This window comes from Psammomys obesus, unplaced genomic scaffold (genome assembly GCF_907164565.1).
Source record: "Psammomys obesus unplaced genomic scaffold, mPsaObe1.curated_primary_1811, whole genome shotgun sequence".
In the NCBI taxonomy this organism is placed as follows: domain Eukaryota; kingdom Metazoa; phylum Chordata; class Mammalia; order Rodentia; family Muridae; genus Psammomys; species Psammomys obesus.
Genome location: NW_026596256.1, coordinates 4,855,936 through 4,880,140, shown reverse-complemented (window position 1 = coordinate 4,880,140; position 24,205 = coordinate 4,855,936). Strand labels below are relative to the sequence as shown.

The following is a 24,205-nucleotide window of genomic DNA, read 5'->3' as shown; positions in this document are numbered from 1 at the left end:
CACACACACACACACACACACACACACACACACACACACACACACACGCATGTATACTTAAAAATAACAAAAATAAAATAAAAAAATAGTCCGGCTGTGTACTCTATTGTCCAGACTGTGACTTCTGAATTCAGCTTTCCACAGAGAACAATCAATGCTCCTAAGAAAACAATTAATCTGGGTCTGGAGTGGAAAATGTATGTCAATACAGCATATCATAGAGAAAGCAAAATCTATCTGTGGTGGTTACCAGGGCTGCATGGAAAGAGACAAGTAGGTGGGTCACTTAAAGGTGCTTCTCAGGAAGGAATTGCAGCATGAAAAGAATAATCACTACAATGAATGGAAATGTAGAAAATTTTAAGTATGAAATAATACAAAAATAAAAGCTGGCTACCTTTTTAAGATGACAGAGAAACATCTCATCATCTTAAAAACTTGTGCTTCCAAATGTAAACGTGTTTCAGGTGACTGGGTACCTGAGGACTTTTCATTTAAAAACAAACAAACAAAAAAAAAAAAACAAGAGACCCCAAACCCGTCAAAACAGACTCACATAAGCATTTAATTAAATCTCTAGATCCTACAAGAAATTTGGAGGGCAAAGTTAAAGATGAAATCCATACTGGCAAACTCAAGAGTATTTAAATTCACAGGGTATTTGGAGCCACGAAAATCATAGGTTTCAAAGACAGTTGGAATTGCCTTATTGCAGTTTTTTTTTTTTTTAAGGGTCCTTATAGAAACAAATGCAGATGATTTAGAGATGAAATGATATTTGGAATTTTCTAAAAGAATTTTAAAAAGTGGGGCACGGTGGAGAGAAAGAATGCCAGCAGGTGGACGGAAAGTAAGATGAGTTTCAAGATGCAACGCGCTACACACCAAGTACAACATGCTCGCAGTAAAAAATACTGTATATCTCTACCAATTCAAGCCAGTGGGATCTACTACTTCAAGCCAGTAGGGTCTAGTACAGTCCACACATCTAAATCTATGCGACACATTCAAAGTAAGGCTGTCACAACCCAGAATTGTGCCAACAAAACAAATTTGTTTCAAGCATTTCAGTAAGGGACGGAGCCTGGCTCACCCAGACACCCAGCACAAAGTCATACTGTGTATGTTCATAATATGGCAAGGCAGCAGAGGCCTTCCTGGCCAACTGTCTAGCCATCTAGTCTCGAAACCAAGGAAGCTTTCCAAAATCTCCGTTTTCTCAACGACTGGCAGGCTCTTTCCAAACAGTATGGCAGAGTTCAGTTGGCAAATCTGCCCTCCTGTACATGTCAGCGGGAGTCTGCAACGTTTCTGTAAGAATGGCGAAGAAATACCAGGGTACCTGATTCTGGGACAAAACGACCCCTGGCCAAAAGGAACAGAAGGAGGTTTGGGGCCTGCGTCTTGCTCACCCACCGTCCCTAGTCTTCTGGGTCCTCTGCTCTCTTCCCAGCTGCAGTACATGGCACACAGGAGGCCCCGGAGGAAGGCTGGGGGTTAGAGGGAGTGACAGGCTGGGTGGGCGGGGGTTCAGGGACAGGGGTCCCGAGAAGCTGGGTGGGGGCACTAGGCACTCAGACAGTTAAGAATCCAAAAGAGGGGAAACAAAGGGTCAAGGATTTCAGGGGATGTGGGTGGACGGGGCCCGGGCAGCACGAGAAGGAATTGCGGAGGGGACCCCCGGAGCTCGGGACTCCAACCACAGCCTCACCAGAAGGAGCGCGGCTGCAGCCAGCGCCACGCCGAGCCCCAGCAGCTGCAGCAGCAGCGCAGCCATCCCGCAGCTCCACACTCGCGGAAGCGCCGCGCGGCGCCCCGCCCCGCCCCGCCCCGCCCCGCAGGAGAGGCCGAGCGGCCGGAGACCGCCGGCCGCAGCGCCCCCGCGCGGCTCCCGCGAGCAGTGCAGGGCCGGCGCCCGCACGCCGTCTGCGGCCGCCTGGCGCCGTGGACTGTTTCAGGGTCACCCCTTTTAATTTCGCGTGTGTGTGTTGCTGTGTGCACGTGCGCGCAGGCCCGTGGGGACCTGGGCGCGGGACCCCGGGGGCTGGCGCGGCAGGCGGTTGTGAGCTGAACCTCCACGGGCCTGGTCCTAAGCGGACGCTCGGGCTAGCCGGGGCCGGCGTTCAGGCCCCGAACCCGGGATCCCGGCAGCCTCCCGCGGGAGGAAGCGGGCCGCTAACCCGGGATTCCTCACAGGCCGCTGGGCGGGAGGCCGCCTGGCGGGGGGCGGGCGCAGGCGCAGCGCCGAGGGCCGCGCAGGCGCAGCGCGGGCGGGAAGATGGCGGCCGGGTTCAAGTGAGTGGCGGCGCGCGCCAAGGGGGCCCGCGGGCGGGTGTGGCGCGTGGCGGCCGCCGGGGGCGGGGGTGGGGGACCCCGAGGAGTCGTGGGGCCGCAGGGCGCTCTGTCCACGCGGGCGCTGAGGGGCAGCGCCCCCGGGTCCGTTCCGACCTCTTAGCCACGCACTGCCGCCTTCGGAAGGGACCCTGAAACCTTCGGGGCCGCCCACGCGTGTAACCCGCAAACTGGTGTCTGCTGTAACTTCTGGCTGCGTGTGGTTGATGGGGCCCCACGTATCCGCCGTAACTGTAAAAATGCCGTCTTCCGTGGTCGTTCAAGTCGCAGGTGCCGCCAGCGCGGCTTACTGCGTGAAGATGCGAAGCGCCCTGCCTCGGAGCCAGAGTGATGTGACCCAGTTCTCTTGACTAGGGCGCAGTTAGGGTCACCGATGGAAGCCGGTTGCTACTGTAAGGTTTTGTAAACATGGTTAAAAGCTTCAGAAACCTAAGCGTGTAGAGATTGGTGCCTCAGTACCACACTTAAGTTCTGGGTTTACCAAGCTCTAGTATATGCACTGACTTATATTTCAAACATGTTTCAGAACTGTGGAGCCGCTTGAGTATTACAGGAGATTTCTGGTGAGTAAAGGTGATTTGATTTTGTACGTTAGAGCTTTTAGTAAAATATATATGCTTCAGTCTATTTATATTAATGACGCGTAATGTGTTTTCTGCTGCATAAATAATCTATTCCCTTATAAACATTTAGAAAGAAAACTGCCGTCCTGATGGAAGAGAACTTGGTGAATTTAGAACGACAACTGTCAACATAGGTGAAAATACACGTCATTTCAGCTCACTATTCTAAGGCATTTGGTGATGTTATGAGATTTTCATCATTATACCAGCCTTGTTGATCTAACTTAATTCAAATTGGGGGACAGAAGAAAAAGACTTTTAAGTCTTTTTTAAGTCATTGACTGGAACCTATCAGTTCCAGAGGCAAGTGAAAAGGTCTGGCAAGATAACCATACAAACTAGAGCATTTAAACTACTTTGTAGGAAACGTTGTGGGTATTTTCTTTTTCTTAAACATTTTTTATGAATACTGTGCTCACCAGGTTCCATCAGTACGGCAGATGGTTCTGCTCTCGTGAAGCTGGGGAACACCACAGTCATTTGTGGAGTTAAAGCGGTAGGTTTACTGGATGTCTGTTGATAGCTGGATTCCAAATTCACTTCATGCTTATGAGGTTGTAATTAATCAGAAGTCAGTATCTAGAATTAAAATTCCCCAACTTTTTTTTTTGTTTTTTTTTATGTTTTTAAACATCTATCATTAATGCTTTATAAGGCAAATCCTTGTCTCCTGAGCTCATCATACTTCTAAGATTTTTGGCAATATCATTTTTGAAATTGAGATTGTTACTGGAATACCTTTTAGCCATTGACAGCTTTTGTCAGTCACATAGGAATAGTTTGCTGATGGGCTGCTTTTTTTAGGTGCTTTACACAATTACCTATAAGCAGAAGGCAGGCAGAGTCTGATGATGAAACTTGTACTTTCTGATGTTACACTGAGCAATTTTCCTTGTTTAGCTGTAGTGATAACTGTCAGAACACATCCCCCTTGCCAGGTTCATGCTGTGAACGTAATGGCACTGTCTCAATTGAGCCTTGGGAATAGCCCCTGGGAGTAGACAGGTACTGTTCATTAGGAAAGATCAGTTAACTTGCCCCGGGTTTCTCAGTCTGTTAGGTGTGGGTCTTCAGCTGTGCAGGGCCAGTTATTGCTAGTGGAGACACTTTTGACCACTATTAGCTTCCAAGTCAGTCCGTGTCACTTGGGGAATAAATACAGATTCTTGGCTAGTGAACAAGTGTACAGAGGGCAGGCAAGACTCCCACTGATCCTCGTTGATGAGCAGCAGTCTGACTACACAGCCCTTTAATCTCCTTGGGAGCCATGGTAAGGCAGTGTCATCATCCTTAGGGCCCTGCCATAATTCCTTAAGCACTGTAGATGAGAGAGGATAATTGGCTGACGTGGTCTTTGGTACAGCCTCAGTAAATGGCTGGAATGTCTTCATAGTTTTTGAGTGGCCTCTTTCACTGGAATACATTTATTTGCCTTTATAGGAATTTGCAGCACCACCAGTAGATGCCCCCGATAAAGGATATGTTGGTGAGTTAAATGGTTTTATAATTTTAACAAATACTTGAGTAAGTTTAAAGCTAACTCTGTAGGGAAGGCCTGGTCATTTAGGTAGATAGCAATTCCCAATGTTCAGAAATAGATTCCCCCCAACCCCCAAAAAACTAAACAAAACGCAGAGCTTTCTACTTACTAGCAGAGGTGAGGCATAGTACATCACATGAACTTAACTTTGCTAACCCCATATGAGCATATTTGTTTACATATTCTGTTGTCCTTACCCAAGAGGTCCTTATAGGTAAAGGCCATCATTATAGATTGAAATCTTGTCTGCACTCTGTTTAGAATACTGGACAATATTTTTGGTTTTGGATTATCTTTAAGGTAGGAACCAACATTTGAAACTTTAATAGTTGCTTGTGAGCAGAGGACCATCCTACAGACTGAGGTATTTGGGGGAAGAAACCAGAAAAACTGTAAAATACTGTGGTTGAAGCATAATAAACTTCTTAAGCACTGTGGAAAAACATCAGAAAAGTGTAAAATTTTCTCTGAGAATGGCAATCTGAGAAGAATGTACTCCTGATATTGCCATGCTTTCTACCTGAAGAGTCTACCCATGGCCAGGCAGCTGTGCTGTGCAGCAAGCAGTCCCTTTACCAGTAACCCCAACTGTCAGGGGTGCAATTTAGTTCATAGCTGCAGTGTTTCTTTCAGTCCCTAATGTGGATCTACCACCGCTGTGTTCATCGAGGTTTCGAACTGGACCTCCTGGAGAAGAGGCTCAAGTAACCAGCCAGTTCATTGCAGATGTCATTGAAAAGTAAGACTAATATGATCAAGTTTTACCACTGTTCATTATCAGATGTTTTGCCTTCACATTTATTGTGTTCTTTATCATTAAATCAAGCTCACAGATAATTAAGAAAGAGGACTTATGCATTTCTCCAGGCAAGGTAAGAACAAACTGTGCTTTTATGAACTCTGAAGTGGCTGTGTGGTCTGATATGGTAGTGGGGATTAAACCCATCAACAACCTGGAACCCTGAGATTCTAGAGTTTAGAAGAAATTCTCTAAGTTTGTTTTATTCCATATTTGTCTAAATAAATGATTATTCATAAATCCTGTTCCTGTCTGACTGGATTTTACTTAGTTTGATGAGATGGGGTCACACTGTGTACCCAGGCTGATCTTTACCTGCTTATCCTCCTTTCCCAGCCTCCCAAATGCTGGGATTACAGGTGTGTGCCATCATGTCCAGTTAACATATAAATATATATATATATATATAACCTGTCTGGGGAGCTAACTTTAAAGCTAAGGTTACACATACCCCTTTCTGATTTAAAAAAAAAAAAAAAAAAAAACTTTTCTCAGTTTTGCTTGCGATGTTTATGGTGAACCCACATAGTATGTATAACAGTGGCTTCCCTTGCTGATTTATAGTGCTAACTAGCACCATAAAATCTTCATTGCACATAATGAGGCACAGGTTTTAGTCTTTCATTTGATAATCTAAAAGCAAGAATAAAACTTCCTCTTTGCACCTATTAGTCTATTTAGAATAGACAAGTTTGTCACTTGTCAGTTTGCTAGTACCTAGCTTTCCTAACCTGGCCACTTTGACTTCCTACTTTATAAAAGTTAAAAAAAAATTTTTTTTCGGCTTTCAAGAAGTCTCTTGTTTTGTATAACCAATGGTTCTATAATACTTAGGTCTAAGGAAACAGCCATATGCTATTATCAGGTCTAATTTCTTTTGTGTGAACTATTTTAGCTTGCTTGGGTTCTGTACTGTGACCTTATTTGCCTAGACTACGATGGAAACATTTTGGATGCCTGCACGTTTGCTTTATTAGCAGCTTTAAAGAATGGTAAGCAACCTTAAAAGATAATTTTCCTGTTAACATGGTCAGAGTCCAGCTGGTCAAAACCTTTTAAAGAGTTTTCTGGAGAGACCATTCACAGGATTTTTGTTTTGTGAGTATCCTGTAGCCCAGGCTGCCCTTGAATTCCTTATCCTTCTGCCTCAGCCTCTCACATGCTGATAATATTGTATGAACTACCTTGCCCAGGTTGTTCTTCTAGAGTTAGTCAACTTTACAGGGTTTTCTAAAATGTACTTCCTAGTTTTATATTCTTTTAGTTTCATAGCCTTTTAAAATTGCTTGGATTCTTTCCACCTGTAGTAGGGCAGCAGTCATTCCCAGAATCCACTGACTTGGGTAGAGGATTTTTACTTGTAATTCAGGTGGCTCATGCAGACAGACCGTAAGTATCATCTCTGATAGCGATGCTTCCTAGTAAGGGCCCAGGTAGCTTGATTCTGTCTTATAATTTCACTTGTACATATTCCGGGTCATTCTACATTGCTGAGTTGATAATAAAACTAAGACAGGCATGGTTGTTTATATCTGTAATCAGGACACAAAAGGTGAGGATGGCAGATTGAGGCCAGTTAAGACTATAAAACAGGGTCCTCTCTCAATAAAATATCCAACTACTTCAGCGGGGAAGATGCAGTTAATAGTGCTATTATATGGTCCTAATTAAATAGCAATCCAGCCTGCTTTCTTCCTCTGTAGTAAAATGGTGCCGAGGAGCACTTACCATAGGAGAGTGGATGACCAAATAAGTATTATAAAATAGGAGATACTTTAAGCCTGTGCTGGTTGTATATACCTTTAATCCTGGCAGTAAGGAGCCAAAGGCAGGCAGATCTTGAGTTTGAGGCCAGCTTGGTCTACAAGGCAAATTCCAGGCCAGCTTGGGCTACAACTCTTGTCCGGGGAAAACAAAGCAGAATAACAAAAAATCATCTTGGCCAGAACAAGAAATGTTCTGAAAAAATGTTTTCCTCTTCCATATTTATCTGAGTTGTTATGAGGTACTTAAAACTATATTGATACCATGTGCGCAACACACAACTCTTATCCCAGAGTAAGTTCCAAGCCAGATGGTCTACCTGGTGAGATCTTGTCAAATCAACCAATAACTTATGGATACGCTAAGTGGAAGGGAAAGTTAAAGCACAGAAGCCACGCTATGTACCAGACTCACTTTATATGTACACTTGCCTTTTAGTGCAGTTGCCTGAAGTTACTATAAATGAAGAAACCGCTTTAGCAGAAGTTAATTTAAAGAAGAAAAGTTATTTGAATGTCAGAACAAAACCAGTTGCAACTTCCTTTGCTGTGTTTGATGAGTAAGTTAACCAAGTGTAATAACACTGTAGATCCCAAGTTAAGATAATGGCTTGTTATTTAGCTGTCTTTACAAGAAATGTCCACCAGGTAGCCATAAACCCTAATTTGCAGTGGACATTTGAGCCCTGCTATGCAGTTCCTTTAGTTAGAGCTTCCATTTGCTCAGGTATCTTGATGTACAGGACCAGTTCTGCTCACCTTGTTTGCCCCTAGGTTAATGCCTTTTTCCTAAGTGGTGACAGGAAATACATGGCACCTGTTTCTACTAGGCAAGATCTCCATTGCTGAGCTGTGCTCCAGGCCTGACTACCTGCGAAGATGACCCCAAGCTGAAGGGCAAAGTGTTTACAAGTACTAGATTGCAGGGCGCTGCTGCTCTGGCTTCCTCCAGCCCTAGATTAGCACTCTCACGCCCAGGCTGAAGCAGGCGTGTCATGTACTGTATGAGATTGGTCTATTCCTAGAATGGACATTGATGTGCCTCTCCCGAACCCACATTCTTTTTCATGTAGCACTTTGCTGATAGTTGACCCTACTGGAGAGGAGGAACAGCTGTCAACAGGAACCTTAACAGTAGTAACAGATGAGGAAGGCAAGCTGTGTTGTCTTCACAAGCCAGGTATGTTCTCTCCACCAAGGCTTTGAGACACTGGGGAGCAGGAACTGCGGTGTGGGGCATTGTTTAGCTACTGTAAGTTTATGGCTTCTTGCCTACTTCAGGGTTGTGTGTCATTCTTAAACTTAGGACATACCTGTCTTCTATAGGTCTTCCTAAAACTAATCTGCAGATCTTGAGACCACAACACTTGATTTATATGATATGTTTCATTTAAAACAACCATTTGACATGATTTTTAATTTTTACAAAATAATTAATGGGAACACCGAATATTGGCATAATTTTTCAGGTGGGAGTGGACTGACTGGAGCTAAACTTCAGGACTGCATGAGTCGAGCAGTTACGAGACACAAAGAAATAAACAAGCTACTGGATGAAGTAATTCAGAGCATGAAACACAAATAAACAGCCACCACAATTGAAAAACAGAGCTGTAAAAATTGTATTTGTTGTACTGTGCACAGGCTTTTTATACTAAATAAATACCAAATTACATTCTTTTGAAAGCTATTTCTCGTACTTAACATTATTTCTGTAGCTGGTATGTATAGGGAAACATTTAACCATGTAAGAAAACATTCTCCACATAAGAATCACAGTGTGTGCTTCTGTATAAAGTGTGCACATTATCAATGGAAAATACTGGCATCTTAGGGAGAAAATGAGTAGAAATAGAATTCTTTTCATTCAGTGGTCTTGTGTTTGTAAAAAAGAAAAAAGTAACTCAGAATTTTGGAGTAGTTGGCATGCCTCTCTTCATTTTACTCTTTGACTGGCCGCCTGCGTGCCGGTGACGATGTAGCTGGGCTGTTTGTGCAGCAGCTGCTGCCATAGCCATTTGATGCTGCAAGAATCGCAACTGCTGCAAAAGGGAGGGGAAAAAAAAAAAAAGAGATGAACTGCTGCAAAAGGGAGGGGAAAAAAAAGAGATCACATATGGTAAACACACAGGTGTGACAAGGTGCCTTCCCCAGGAGTGATGTAAACAAGCCTGGGAAGGAGAAAGCATTCGGTAACAAGGCGACTGCCCCAAACCAGGACAGTGCAGGAGCCTGCTGAGGGCTTGAACAGTTATCTGCTACTTAGCCCTGGCAGTCCATATTGCAGTAATACAGCAATTTCAGTTACCATTTTGTTGTACAATAATTCATAGCAAAATAAAGCAACTGTCAGGAGTTGATCACAGTATGCTGACATCCTTTCCTAAAATAATAGGAACATTTTTCTAAACACATGACATTTACTAATTGGAATACCTCCACATTACAGAGTTATAAAGTTAATAGTTGACACTTAAAACTTTCAAACTACAATGCACATTAGAGGGATGTGTGGAATGTGCCAGCAAGACCTCACAAAGTATGAATTATTATACACTCAGTGCTCCAAGCTGACTGGCATTTAAAATGTCAGACTTCTAAATAAAATTGGCTAAGTTACTGACCAATTGCTTCAGCCTCAACAGACAGGAAAGCAGCCCTACAGAAAGGCAGTGTACAGTACTTTTTGAGCTCAGTGTCTTAATTAACCAGAGTGAAGCTGCTGGATTACTTGTAGCTGCTGGTGCTGGTGCTGGTGCTGGTGCTGCTGCTGAAAGGCAGAGGAGGGCTGGAGTGTCTGCGGAGGAAGACTTTGCTCAGGTCTGTTCTCAGCAGAGCCAAGCTGAGACAACACTAAAGAGGGAGAAGGGGAAAGCAGGCCAGTCAAAAAGTTTGAAGGCAACTGGAGCTAGAAAAGTACAACATAGAAAATGAAAAACAAAAAACAAAGCCCCCCAAAAAATAGCAGTATAATTAACCTTCAGTATCAAATCATAAATGTTTCAAAATAAATTTAGTTTCCTGCTAATTAAAGGTATTGTTGATTCCAGAACATTCTAACCATACAGAGGGAAGGGACTTGCCAGGCTAAGGTACCGTATTCCCTCTTCAGTTTTTGTTGTTGCTGACAGTCTCATCCTAGGCTAGCCTCAAACTCACTATGTAGAAGAGGTTAACCATGAAGTCCTGAGTCTCTTTTCTCCTTGCATCCAGCACTGAAGCACTCTAGCACCTCAGCTATGCCCTGTCTCCCTCCATGACCTCTTCTTTCAGCCCGATGGAACTTGGTACTAGACTTGGTCCAGAAGTACTTTTACATGGCAAAAAGTGGTAGGTTCTTCTAAAATACAACTTCCAGTGAGATTTCAACAGTAAGAGTGATTTACCTACCAGTTGCCTGTGACTGGGTAAAGCCTCCTATTCCAGCAAGGTTAATAACAGCAGCTTGCTGAGCAGTTAAGGCCTGTTCTTGAGCAGTTAGACCTTGTTCAGAACACTGAGTTAAAAAAGAAAAAGAAAATAGCAAATGACTTGTACAAAAAGGGCAAACCTTTTTCTGAGCCAGTAAAAATACAGCTTTTCTTTCCATGTATGAGGAGGAATAGACAGTATTCATAAACAGTTCATATGCATATAAAATAAACATACATAGAAGTAATAAAAACTAAGAAAGTACTGAATTTGGAATCCAGTCCTTGGAATGAACAATAAACAAATAAAAAACTTTAAAATAAACCAGACATCAGTTCCTGAACAGTGCTATCGTAAACAAACAAGCCAAACTCAAAATGAAAAAAAAATAAAATAAAATGAATTAGAATTACTGAACTCAATAATCTAGAAATTACTGGAGCTGTGGCTCACCCTGCAATCCGCTAATGCAGGACTATGAAGCTAACCTGTGCTACACATGGTTTGTGTGACACTTACTGGCATTTATTCAAAGCAGCTGTGATTAGGATAACTGGTAGCTACTGTTGCTGATAAAGAGAAACAATCAGCACAGGAACTATTTCTTCCAACAAAATAAAACCCTGAAAATAACACACACACACCCAAACACAAGGGCTAAACCTCCCTACCTGCTCCTCTGGCTGCTGGGGACTTGAAGCTGTAGGCTGCTGAGGCTGTACAAAGTGAGAGAGCTGCAGCTGCTGCTGTTGCTGCTGGGTGTTGAAAATGAGTGAACCACCAGGAAGCTATTCAGAATTTAAACAAGAATTAGCTGCCTTTCCATTGTTTTCATGTGAAATATGTAAATTTCCTTACAAATACTCTTCTAGGCTCCAAGGAAACAGCAAGAGGAGCTGGGCAGAGGCCGGAATTCAGTAGCTGCTGCTGTAGCTCTAGCCCCTCTTCACACACCACACAGAAGCAAAATGAAACAAGTTGCCTGCCCTTAATCAGGCAATACCCAGAAACTACTTTTAAGTACTACTGCATTTTGGTCCCTTAAAATATTACTATTTTCAAATATAAATCTTCTACCTTCAAGTTAATAGCTAGCTATCCAAATCTATTGTTTATTGAACATTTACTGATCCTCGTGGATCAGTACAAAAGATCACTGCATGCATATGAACTAAACACACTAGCTGGGCACAGAGACATACTGTGGTGCCTGCACTCCTAACACTTAGCAGGCTGAAGCAGAAGGGACAGTTCAAAGCCAATCTGAGCTTTACATGCTGTCCCTGTCTCAGAAATCAAAAAGTTATGATTCAGAAATGTAAGACAACCTACCCCCCAAATTTGTTCTAGTCTTGCCAACAGCCTTAAAAATTACCATTTTAATACAATGGGATGAGGAGTTCTAGAGCTGATAAGAAAGTGCTTTTATTGTGGAGACTCTAAGTTGCTCTTATTCTGAATCCAAATTCAATTTTAAAATGGCAATCCTTTGGTTATGAAAATGAAACCCACTAAATCTGACATAGTTCAGCCTCAGCATTTCTGCTTTACTAGCAGACAGGTGGCTTTGTCCTCATTCCTTTTTATTTCTGTCAAAAAAGACTTCTTAAGACACATGATAACACAATATAAAGAAAAGTAATTCTAATTAAAGCCATGATCTCTAGCTGTGTCCACATTACCAGTGCATGGTTCTGCAACTGGCCTGCAAGTACTGACAGCATATTTATACTATGTATAGAAAATAGTTTTAGTTCATAGCAAACTTCCCAATCAGTTATTTCTGCAGATGAGGTTGGCTGGTCTGTCAGTTACTGTTATTTCCCAACAATCCACAGCTCTGCATTATCATGAGATATTTATGTTCTCTAAAACTATCCAGTTTCCAAATTACTAGTTTAATAGCTTGGGTAAGAGGGCAAACCAAGTTGAGGGTAATGGCAGAAAAGCACAAAAGAAATAGCAATCATCTACCAGTATGTAGAGTCTAAATGTTAAACAGTTGGGCACAGACTCAAAGTGGGGCAGGTACTATGTGGAAGAAGAAAGTGGGCCAGTGTAGAAGCAGGTTAGGAAGAGGAGCTAATACAAGTGAAGAAAAGGACACGGGTTAAAATGCCATAATGAAATCCATTATTTTATATGATAATTAAAAAGAATTACAGATAAAGAAGGAAAAGCTGAACAAGAGAGGGTAATGGGATAAGTAACTAGGAGCAGATGGAGGGGCCAGTAAGTAAAGGAATGAGCATGGGACCCTGAGTACTCTATTCTTTAGTTTTCTCTCAGGCATTGCTATGTCTTCATAAGGCCCTGCCTATGTGAAGCAGATGCTCTACTACTCAGGCTCCATTTTCTATTGCTTTACGGGCACAGTGACACAGTAATGTAAAAAAGGTATATATATTAGATGCAACAAACACTTAACAGAATGACTAGTAGTTATCTGTCACTGTATTAAAGCATAATCTTCCTTGGAGAAAATAATACATACCCAAATTTTGAAACCTCCAAACACAAAAACCCATCATGAACAGGCAGCACACATATGTCTGCAAGTATTACTACTGCCATTATTGTAGGCAGGTGCCTTTCCAGGACTCCCCATTGGGGCAGCCAGCTCTTGATACCTACCTACCTACCTACCTAGTATCTATCTATCTAGTAACCATGCATCCATCCATCCATGCATCCATGTATCCATTGAACTACATAAAAGTAGCACTATACATATCCTTACAAAATTCTGGAAAAACTTCAAAATTCAAATATGGACATATATAAATATAAAAATTTAAATCAAAAGCATTGTTTCATGTTTACCTGGAGAAGATTTAAAGGCCTGAGACTTGAAGTATTTTTTAAGCCAAACGGGATCCCTGTCAAATAAAACTAACGGTTATAATGGAACTGAAAGTATTACAAATAAAAATTTATACTTCAACATATGAAAATTGTCCTTCTCCAAATGACTAATTTGCATATAATTTTTAAATACAACAAAAGAACCATTTTATTTTTCAATATTGACATTCAAAGATGTGAAGACAACGTATAAACTATAGTCTACATTTTAAAGACTTCTTCACTTCTCTTACTTTTGAAGAAAGTCATCTAGAATTACATATACACCATGAAGATAACAAAAATACCATCACTGTGTAAGCACATTTTAACTGCTACCTGTCCACATTCCTCAGTTACATACAATAAATGTTCAATTTTGGATCCCAAATACCAATCATCAAAATGTTAAAAAAAAAAAACAAAAAAAAAACAAAAAAAAAAAAAACATTGACTTTTGTAAAGATAAAAACCAAAGTTATTATATAATGGGCTATTAATTCTGAATTTAAAGAAAAGCAAAACAAAGTACTAGCAAGATGGCTCGGCAGGTAATAGCACTTGTGATCTGAGTCCAGCCCCAGAACCCCCCAACATGGTGAAGGATAGAACAGATGCCTGCAGGCTGACTTGACTTTGAACTTGAGCCACAAGTCCTTACACATACAATTGTGAAAAACCATTATTGGCAGGCTGTAGACCTACAGTCTGTTGACCTTGGTCTCAAAGTATGTGCAAATTAGCCAGCTTAGTGGTGCATGCCTTTCATCCTGGCACTTAGAAGGCAGAGGTGTATCTCTCCTCAGAGTTCAAGGCCAGCTTGATCTACATAGTGAGTTCCAAGACAGCCAGAACTACAAAGTGAGACCTTATCTCAAAATCACCACCCAAGCAGTTCAAAAAAGTATATGCAAGTTTTGTTCATATCAATCTGAATACAGATTAAAAATCATCTAGTCCAGGTATGGTGGTCTGTGCCTCCAGGATCTGGGAGGAAGAAGTGGGAAGATCTCATAAACAAAACACATTATGTAGTCCTCTATCACATGTTATTTACAGGAAGGGATGTAGAGAATTTGTATGCGATGTCATGCAAGGCTTGTAAAAGAAACTGAGAAAGTCTCAGGTGTGTTCCATTTAAAAAAAATAAAATAAGAGTGCCTGAGGAGAAACAGCTTGAACTCTCACTAAGAAATGTGCAAATATGTATCAGGAGGTCCTGGTATCCACCTTATACCACACTGTGGCAGAGCTTACAAAGGAGCATGGCCCCTGTATGTGGCTTTCAAAGACACTGGCATACTTCCTCTTTCTCCTACGGACCAAGTTGTGCAGATGAGACTGAGACTTGGGTAGGGTTAGCATCTTCTGTAAGGACAACACTGGAGCCATGTAAACCTGGGACACTGCAAGTTCCTTACATGTAAATCTAAGCATCTAGGAGGCAGGATATGACTTTAAATTCCATGATCCTTCTTACTAAAATAAGCACAACTAGAATTAGAAACCAACGACATATTTACATTATGAGAAAGCTTTTGGTCAGTTTTTCTGTATTGCTCACTCTCTCTCTCTCTCCACTGGTAAGAAAAAGAATTGGTTCCAGGCGTTACAACAGGCACACTTGTTCCCACTGCTTTTGGACCACATGGTAATAACTACCAAGACCTGCTACTTCTACAAAGAATGTCAACATGAATGTTCCTCATGGCCCAGCTATAGTACAATAAATACTTCAATGACATGTGAAGTATGTCTTTGAGACAAATTTTTATTAAATAAGTAAAATTTCACAATTTTATTTCTGGGAAAAAATGATGCAAAAAAGCAGCTTTCCAAGATTACAGAAATAAGAGTCTAGGCTTTTAGCTGCCATGCTATATTGCTTCCAGGAGAACATATATTTTTATTGTTTTCTCTGGATTATTACTACATTGACACAATAAGGCGACTAAAACTAATTTTATTATTTTTCCAAACCAGAAGACATAACATGCATAGAGTTATAGATTTAACAGGTTTATTACCAGAAGCTGTTTGCTAGGTGGTTATCTGATATCAGAACTAAAAAAGGCTTTTCAAGTATCTGGATATAAAACTTTGTGAAAAACAACATTTGGTATTTTTAGTAATGTGCTTAAAATGATGGTTTTTATGGCGGGGCATGGGGGCACACACACCAGTCATCCCATCTCTGGGAGTTGGAAGCAGGAATCAGCTGAAAGTCACCTTCAGCACACAGCAAGGGTGAGACCAGCTATATAAGATCCTGTTTTTAAAAATACATAAAAACACACACACAAAACAACAACAGGATAAGTAAAAGACTTTCACATGTACTTTACTCTAACCTGCTTGAGGAGTTGCCTGCATGGCACTGAGTGGTGCATTTCTTAAGAGATCTCCTGATGGCAGAAGGCTGCTGCACAGGCTTTTTCCTGCAGGAGTTATGGCACCAGTGTCACAGCCCAGCATGGAGTTTGAGCCACTCTGCAGAGCCTGGGCTCCACTGCAGGGTAAGGAACAGAGCATTACACACTGTGAAAGCAAAGACCAGCCTCACAATTCTTCATATTAAAAAACTCTAAATTCCATCATTTCTGTCTTAAAAATTAATTCCTCTAGGGCAGGTGAGATGGCTCAGCAGGCACTTGCCACTGAGCCTGAAAATGTAAAAGGTAAAAGAAAAAAACAAAAACCCAAAACATACAAGTCATCCTCTGACCTCTACACGTGCCATGCGGCACATACACCCCAAAATGAATACTTTTTAAAATTTCAATTTCTAGGCCAAGTTTCATTTTAGTGTTTAAGTGTGACAAGGCTGGCTTAGGTAATGAGCACATCCCTAGATACTTCAGAATACAGAGAAGCAAAGTCCTGCCCAAGTGATTCAAGGACAGTAATGACACAGGCAAGTATGAAATGTGGGCAACTGTGGAATACATCTTTGTACAGGTAATAGATTTGTTACTAAAATTATATCATTCACAGGAAGCAGCTCCTGACTACATAAAAAGAACACCTTTCAGTATAATATGCCATTTGTCTTAATCTTGCAAATTAAACTGTCTTTAGCATTGTCAACTTACCCAGCAGAGCTCACTATACTGATGGAGTTAAGCCCAGCAGAGTCTGCCATGACCGGGGAGACCGTGCTTCCTGTTGTTATAGATGTTACCATGGTAGAAAGAGGAATGGTTGTCACAGGCATTGCCTGGCTCAGAGCCCTTTGCTGCTGAGCAAACTGAGTTAACAAAGTGGGCTGAGGGGTGAAGCCTGAATCTTGGGGAGATGGGGTGGCTGAAGGGGTACTAGGAGTTGAGTTCTGAGCATCAGGAGAGTGTGGGGCCGATGAAGGGGTTGGTGTAGGAGTAGATGGCTTAGGAGTTCCAGATCCTGCTCATTGAGAAAAATAAAAATTGCTAGTTTGTTATAAATGGCCAGTTCTTTTAAAATAAGGTTAATGGAATCTTACTTAGCACTGACAAATTTGTTCCAATTTTTTAAAAGCAGTTAACTGCAAGTGTCAACTCTCTACACAATCCACGAGTGGTTGCTACACTCAATTACAATTAAGGATGCAGTATATCACCTAAGAACCCCACTCCAGATGCTATCACAGAAACAGGGGAAATACACTAACACTCTACCACAACACCTACTGAAAAGTTAGTTTCCTACGTGCTGTCTTTTGGCTACAAAGTTGAAAGTGAATTTAAGTTAATTTTTGTTATTTGTGATTCCACTAATTCAAGACTTCTTTAAAGAAAAATACTGCTTATTTAGTTTAACTATCTGAGATAAACTGTGAACATGTTTAGTAAGCTACACAAGGCTATCAGTTATATTTTGGCACCGAGATATACATGTTTAATTCTCAACATAACAAGTTTACCCTGACAAATTTACAAATAATACATCAAGTACTTTATAGATAATACTGCATCTTTAACAGTAACTGTGTACTTCTGTTTAAATGTATAATGTATAGAAAATCTGTTGTGAATGAAGTATGCACAGTTTTATCAACTTAAAAAAATAAAAACAAAAAAAAAATGAAACAAAAAAAGTAAAGCAAAAGCTCTTGAGGTGTTTCCTTTTTAGCTTTCATGTCCTGCAGAAAGAAAGGAGAGAGAGGTGAATGTCCAGAAGCTGTCACTCCACCCTGCCTCAACACAACCGTGTGCAGTAGCTCACCACCATCCATACCCAGAACATGAGAAGTGTGAATAAGACCTTCAGGAAATTTATTTATTTTTCTTTGTGCAAAACAAGAAGGCAGAAAAATTACACCTTTTGAGCCATCGGTGCAGATGTTAATATCTAGGACCATCTTAGCACTGTGCAGTGCACTGACAGCACACACTAGCCACCAAGAAAAAAAAAATTAAAGCTAAAAAACTGGAATTCCCCCAAATCAGTACCTAACATTGTCAGGTATTCATCTGAAGAGATTCTCCCAAATTAAACCTAGCATTCCTATATTGCCTCTACTTGCTGTTAAAAAGGGTATCCAAAAGAGAGAATTCTATTTTCCTATGTTCAGATTATCACATTTTAGTGACAGCTTACAGAAGTGTAGATGTGGTCTCAAACACCACTTTTTATTTTATTGCATGTAATCTTGGAACCAGCTGGTGTCTTATACATACAAAGATAGTGCCTCCAATAATTCACTCTCACATTTTCTTTTTAGTATCAGCCAGTTTATATAGTAAGAAAAATGATCCTAGGGTGCACTGCAAATAAAACTTTGCAATCTTATTGCCAGATCATTTTTTTGAGAAGATGGATAGGCAAGAAGCCTAAAAGAAAGGTATACACGAAGTGCATACATAGATACAAAACAGCAAATACAATTACAGTAAACACGAAATACATACAGCCAACAAGAACTCTACCTGGAGTTTCGTGCAACTTACACATTTTTGGTACATAGTACATTCAAATTTCACTATTCACAGACTGAATAAAAGCTGCCTCCAGAAACACCAATGCAAAAACTTAGGAAAATCAGAGCAAGAGTTTAAATCATGACTCACTCTGTGATGAGCTGGCAGGTGACAGGGCGGCAGGAGAAAGCATGCTAACTTGATTGAGATCCACAGATGATTTCCGAGAAAGACTTGGCTTAGATGATGGAGGAGGAGTTGGAGATTTAAGAAAGCTGCTTGCCTGTTGTGCTGTAAAGTAGTTACCTGGAAGAACACAAGTTATTTCCTAGAGAAGGCCCAGCAGTTACAAGAGCACTTGCTGAGCAATCATAAAAACCAGAGTTTGAATCCACCATCCACCCCAACCAGATATCTCCAGGATTAAAGGTATACACATGGGCACACACTCATATGAACACACACAAATATATAATTCTTTTCCCTATATTCATAATTCAAATTTCTGCGAATTATCATGGTAAAAATGAGTAAGTTTTAAGAAAGAGAAGACTATTAGGTTTCAGAGGCGAGGATTTCTCTAATACCTGAGGAACTATTTCCTGAGCTTGAGGGAAGTTTAATGGGCGGAGGGCGGTGTTTTACTCCCTTCCCCAAAACTGAAGACTGGATGGACACGGTCTCGGACTGCTGAGGAGTGACATTAAACACAACTGTTAAGATTAAAATTAATAGCATTACAATTCCTACATGAAATTTCTAACTGTAAAGTCCTCATCATCAGAGCTACTACAAAGGAACAAAGTTTCACATGATACCCACAGACTATGACATACCTAAGGAGGTAAGGTGAGTCCCAGGGAAGGGCAGAAAGTGAAGGAAAACCTGGCACCCTTCTCAACCAACCTTTAACAGGAGTAACAACTTGTACCTATCAATGAGTACTTTTGAAACCTTCTATCATAATGCTGAACAAACAAGTTTAAAAAGTTGAAAGTAAAAGCAAAGCTACAATGCCCATGCCCTTCATATTTCTGAGACTCCCTGAGAAACAATGACCCATAAAGTAGCAACAGTGTGAACATACTTCTGTCTCCTCCCCGGGATTGAGACTGGCAGAACCACTAGAGCTGTGTGACATCTTCACTGGGCATTTAGCTTCATTCTGGACCAACTCCTGGTACTGATTAACTACCCTGAAATTTTAGAAAAAAATAGGTACGGATTGGCCAAATTTGTCTTAAAGATAAACCATACTGGAAAAAAATAATGTTATTATTAGAAAATAAGACCCATCAAATTTAACAGAATAATCAAAATGTTACAAGTAGTCCCCTAACTGCCCACCACAAGTGCTTAGGGTTGCAAAGCGAATTCTCATCAGGCACATTCCACAGCAGAAAGGAAAAGACTGGTCAAGAGCCTAAGGCTAGACTGAGCTACACAAGGAAATCCTGTCTTAGAAAGTGTATTCTGGGCTGTGGAGATGGATAAAGGTGCTTGCCTCAAAGCCTGACAATCTACGTATACACCCTGAACTCACATGGAAGGAGAACCAACTCCCACACATACCACCCAACTTCTGAGTGACAAGAGCACACACTAAATAAATGTAATAAAGAGAGGCATACTCTAATCTTTCCAGTGACAAAGTAATGTTTAAATCTTTTCTGCTAATCATGATAGGAATTATAGGAATATTTTTAAGATATTATTTCTAACATAAAAATTATAAGGTCATCCTTGATTACAATATAATTAAACCAATGAACAGACAACACAATTTCTCATTCTCTTTCCCTTAGACTTGGATTATAAACTTCCATCTTAAAGGCATCTTTCTCAGATACCTAAGCTTTCTTACCTAAAACAAACTGTATTTTAAATAAAATCTTTGTTCTCTTAATTCTCATTAAAATATCATGAAAATGGGTCTCAGAGATTTTATTATTGAGTGATTTAACCCAAGACAGTAAATAATGTACTGTCCAGTTAAATGTGAAACGAAGTCAACATCCGTGACTCTGACAGAAAACACTCTACCCTACAAAAATGCAGGTTCATATTTAATCTGACCAAAAATAAAGAAGAAAATGAACTTTACCTCTCCGCATCAGTCTTTGACCCAATAATAAACCTAAAATGTTAGCAAGAAAGGGAATTATTAGGCAAGACTGTCTTAAAACATCTTGTGTTAATCTTTAAAGTCTTTCTTTTAGTCATAGCAATATATTATGAACTCATTTTAAATCTACCAATGTATCATTAAATTAAAATAGTAAACTTGAGAAACAATGTTCAAGTTTTACATTCATCATAAAATAATCAATTTAGCTCATTTACCTTAGGAAAATTTGTTTTAATGTTTATTTATAATTTACACAATCTGGAATAAAATTACCAAGTACCACTACACAGTTTACAAACATTTTCCCTGAGTTACTAAAAGGCCTGTGGCTTTCCATTCATTTAATTCGATTCTGGAAGTCATTCTTAAAATTATTTTAGACAAAAATGAAAGCTTATTGCCAACTCAAACAAAAATCTTTTCTAAGGTTTTTGTTTGTTTGTTCGTTTTTTTTAAGTTTGACAAGATAACATAACAAAAACAAATGAGTCTTATTTTTAATTACCAATTTGAATGATCATCTGCGGAGGAGCTGAAATACAAAATGTGAAAGAAAAGCACTCAGTAACGGCAGGTCAAACTTAAACTGCACAGCTCTTACTTCTAAAAATGGAAGAATGTGGATGAGCACAGATCCTGCAGAATAACAGCAGATGTACCAGTTGTCTTCTGAAAGCAGTCCCATGGCCATGGGAACTGAACTTGCACAAAGGAGTAACTACTGCGCCCTTACTCTATAGAGAGATGTCGGCACATTTACAGTGCTGAATGTGTCTTTGGGGAAAGAATTTCAGAAATGCTGTAAGCTGAGGAATTGTTGCTCGTTCTTGTTGACTCTTACCTAGGTATGAGTGAAGTAACTCTAAAACTAATCATTCTTCACAAATTTCACATCAATTTTGGTAAAGGTTTTAACCATAATTTGACATACCACTGAACTCTTCCTTTTTTTTTTCATTTTCATTAGCTCTTTTCTATTTTTCAAAACAGTATAAATGTGATTTTCAGAAACAAACTAATAATAAAAGTAGCCATACAATCAAATTTATCCCAGCACTCAGGAGGCAGAGGTAAAGGCGGGCGACCTCAGTGAGTTAGAGACCAGCCTAGTCTCCATAGCATGTTCCAGGCCAGCCAGGGCTGGCTACACAGACCCTACACAAACTCCCCAACCCCCAAGTCAAAACTCTGTATAAGTACCCTGTACTAATGATGTACTTTTCAGAAAATCAACTACAGAAATTGCCAATAATATAAATATGCCAATAGCAAAATCCCAAGACTATCACAAAAATAATTATCTGCACTTTAAAAAATAAATAATTATAAATAACTTGAGAACTTGGCAACTGCATTTCAACTTTACTCACATCCACTGTCAAAATGCACCGGTATGTATATATTAAACACCAAATCCCTAGAGGAAAACTGTTTTCAATACTTGGCAGCTCCTTGGTAGCTCTAAATAGGTTCTGGACGGCCTCTGTCTATTACGTGTACTCAACAGAACTCACTGGGATGGAGACATTTGGCTGTCATTTTCTTCATCTGCTTTCCACGGCTGGATTTTACCATAGTAAAGTGGATCACCAAGAGACTGTAAGATGGTCAGCTTTGTTTTCTGATACTGATTACCACCTTCACATTCAAATACATAATCGTCTTTTACATCCTGAAATTGAGAGAGAATCCCCAATAATTTCTTCTCAAGCAGCAAAAAAAATCAACAAACAAACAAATAAATAAATAAATAAATAAATAAATGCTGACTAATGTCTGGTATAAACATGGCATTAAAGAAATGTTGAAGGCAGTATAAAACAACCAAGCTCAGGATGATTATATATGATACTGAGTCATACTTTAAGAAACACACATAATGAAAATTATGACAAATGTTTACTGAATATTGCCACAGACCTCAACAAGTAGTATCTCATCCAAATGTCAAACAAAACCCATGACTGGCATAGCAATTTCCACATTACAGTTAAATAAACTGGTCATGTGTAGTGGTGTCTTTCACAGCAGCACTTGAGAGACAGGCCTCTTTGAGGTCAAGACCAGCCTGGTCTAGACAGTAAGTTCCAGGCCAGCTAGGACCTTGTAAGACCTTGTCTCACAAATAATAAACAAATAAATAAATGTGAAGGACTGTAACAGCCCAAACCCTCATAGAGAACTACTGCATAGAACCCTTTTTTCAGTGCTTTATGCTGTGTTCCCATGCTGCATCTCATCAAGATGGAGAGATATGCACAGAGCTTCATACACTACATATACAACTGCCATATATAACAACCTGAAAATAAGGGTTGAAAGCAAAATGTCTTTAGTCATCAGCCAGTCATATAAAACATCCTTAAAATGTCCATAAATTTTATTACTTTGCCCCTAGAGTCCATCCAAAATATAATTCAGTTTCTTCATTTAAGAAAGTATTACAACGAGAAAATCAGATGACTTTCATTCAGAGCTATCTTTAAGCCAGCCATGTGGCATAAGCCTGTAACCCCAGCACTCAGGAGGCAGAAGCAGCAGAATGATAACAAGTCCAGCTGGTAAACACAGCAAAATTCCAGGTAAGCCTAGATCACTCAGAATATATTATATGTATGAAACATGTATACATAATATTGATATATATGTAGTATACTACCACACTATGGAGTCCAGGATGATGTCAAAGACATCCTTTTCAAGCAGCAGTTTCCTTAGTTCTAGACTTATAGTCATGTACCATTGGGCTTGACTCTTAGTTTGGTTTTTGTGTAGCTCCCTATGTAGTAGCCCAGACTGGCCTTCAACATGGGAGCTCCCTGCCTCTGCCTCTAAGAGCTGAGATTATAGGCATAGGCTACCATGCCACACATAAAATGTAGTGTTACAATAAAACGTCTCTGTAAAATGAAAAGTACACTTATGACTAATTATTTTTCTGGACATTCACAAGAGCTCAAATTGTACTTTTAAAAAAAGTTATACGCTAAAAATAATTTTCTGTTTAATAAATTCAGAGCCCAGTTCATAAACAACATTGTTAGCCAAATATGGTGGGGCATATCTGGCACTTGGGCAGGAGAAGCAAGAGTATCAACATGTTCGAGGCCAGCCTTGACTACATTGCAAGTTGGAGGCCAGTTTGGGCTACAAGACAAAAAAGAAAACAAAACATACATAGGCAAACTGCATCATCAGTGAAAGAGACTGGCCCTGATTACTCACATGAGCTGGCCAGACTGTTGGTTGGGAGTCATCAGATTTGATGGATTTTTCTACTTTAGCGTATTTCTCCACCTAAACAGTAAAGACATTGAATAAAATGGAGTCAGTACTAGAACAAAGACAAGAATCTGCACAGTTCAACAGAATCAAGGTGGAAAAAAGGGTTCAACCAGCATTATCAGCACTTGTATTTAACAGTTAAAAACTGTCCTGATGCATTTCATCAGAAGTTTGGCATGAGGGGCTGCAGATGATTTTGTGGTTAAGAACGCCGGCTGCCTGGGAGCCACATATGCAACAAGAAGACAACATGGCTTTCTTTTTCTTTGTATTCATAGTCTACATATGCCTTTGGCTTTTTGTTTTAACTGTTATAACAGTAATATAAAAAGCATTACTGAAATAATGGATAATTTTGGAATACCAATCATAAAGGATTGAGTAAGGACTGGAGAGATGGCTTAGCAGGTAAAGGTGCTTGCCATTGAAACTTGAAGCTCTGAGTTTGCCGCCCAGGAGCAAGGTGGCAGAAGCAAAGAAATCAACTCCCCAAAGTTACATATACATACATACATACATACACACACACACACACACACACACACACACACACACACACACACAC

The 24,205-nt window shown here is 40.2% G+C and overlaps 3 protein-coding genes across 13 annotated transcripts in view; 1 reads left to right on the top strand and 2 right to left on the bottom strand.

Moving 5' to 3' along the window:
- Alg5 (ALG5 dolichyl-phosphate beta-glucosyltransferase) overlaps positions 1-1,806 on the bottom strand; it is a 22,259-nt gene extending 20,453 nt beyond the window's left edge. For both annotated transcript variants that reach the window (XM_055596874.1, XM_055596875.1), the window contains exon 1: positions 1,712-1,806. In XM_055596874.1, the coding sequence (XP_055452849.1) occupies positions 1,712-1,777 (66 nt within the window). In that variant the 5' untranslated portion in view covers positions 1,778-1,806. The remainder of the gene's footprint in view (positions 1-1,711) is intronic.
- A 167-nt stretch (positions 1,807-1,973) lies between these two features.
- Positions 1,974-8,767, top strand: Exosc8 (exosome component 8). Of its 2 annotated transcripts, XM_055596739.1 has the most exons (11): positions 1,977-2,295; positions 2,879-2,915; positions 3,046-3,109; positions 3,398-3,471; positions 4,416-4,461; positions 5,149-5,254; positions 5,342-5,387; positions 6,210-6,306; positions 7,517-7,637; positions 8,151-8,257; positions 8,547-8,767. In XM_055596739.1, exons 1-11 carry the CDS (start codon positions 2,279-2,281, stop codon positions 8,660-8,662), a joined length of 831 nt encoding a protein of 276 aa, XP_055452714.1. In that variant the 5' UTR covers positions 1,977-2,278; the 3' UTR covers positions 8,663-8,767. The 2 variants fall into 2 exon arrangements, with proteins under 2 accessions (XP_055452715.1, XP_055452714.1); XM_055596740.1 differs by lacking the exons at positions 3,046-3,109; positions 3,398-3,471 and having other exon boundaries at positions 1,974-2,295.
- Positions 8,676-24,205, bottom strand: part of Supt20h (SPT20 homolog, SAGA complex component) — a 28,998-nt gene continuing 13,468 nt past the window's right edge. For 4 of the 9 annotated variants that reach the window (XM_055596730.1, XM_055596729.1, XM_055596731.1 and 1 more), the window contains 14 exons: positions 23,581-23,652; positions 21,870-22,027; positions 20,861-20,887; positions 20,332-20,364; positions 19,315-19,423; positions 18,815-18,917; positions 18,378-18,533; positions 16,425-16,731; positions 15,684-15,841; positions 13,312-13,367; positions 11,160-11,276; positions 10,468-10,573; positions 9,809-9,930; positions 8,676-9,119 (listed from right to left, as the gene is read on the bottom strand). In XM_055596730.1, the coding sequence (XP_055452705.1) occupies positions 8,982-9,119; positions 9,809-9,930; positions 10,468-10,573; positions 11,160-11,276; positions 13,312-13,367; positions 15,684-15,841; positions 16,425-16,731; positions 18,378-18,533; positions 18,815-18,917; positions 19,315-19,423; positions 20,332-20,364; positions 20,861-20,887; positions 21,870-22,027; positions 23,581-23,652 (1,662 nt within the window). In that variant the 3' untranslated portion in view covers positions 8,676-8,981. The remainder of the gene's footprint in view (positions 9,120-9,808; positions 9,931-10,467; positions 10,574-11,159; positions 11,277-13,311; positions 13,368-15,683; positions 15,842-16,424; positions 16,732-18,377; positions 18,534-18,814; positions 18,918-19,314; positions 19,424-20,331; positions 20,365-20,860; positions 20,888-21,869; positions 22,028-23,580; positions 23,653-24,205) is intronic. The other 5 variants (XM_055596735.1, XM_055596736.1, XM_055596737.1 and 2 more) reach the window with 3 other exon arrangements.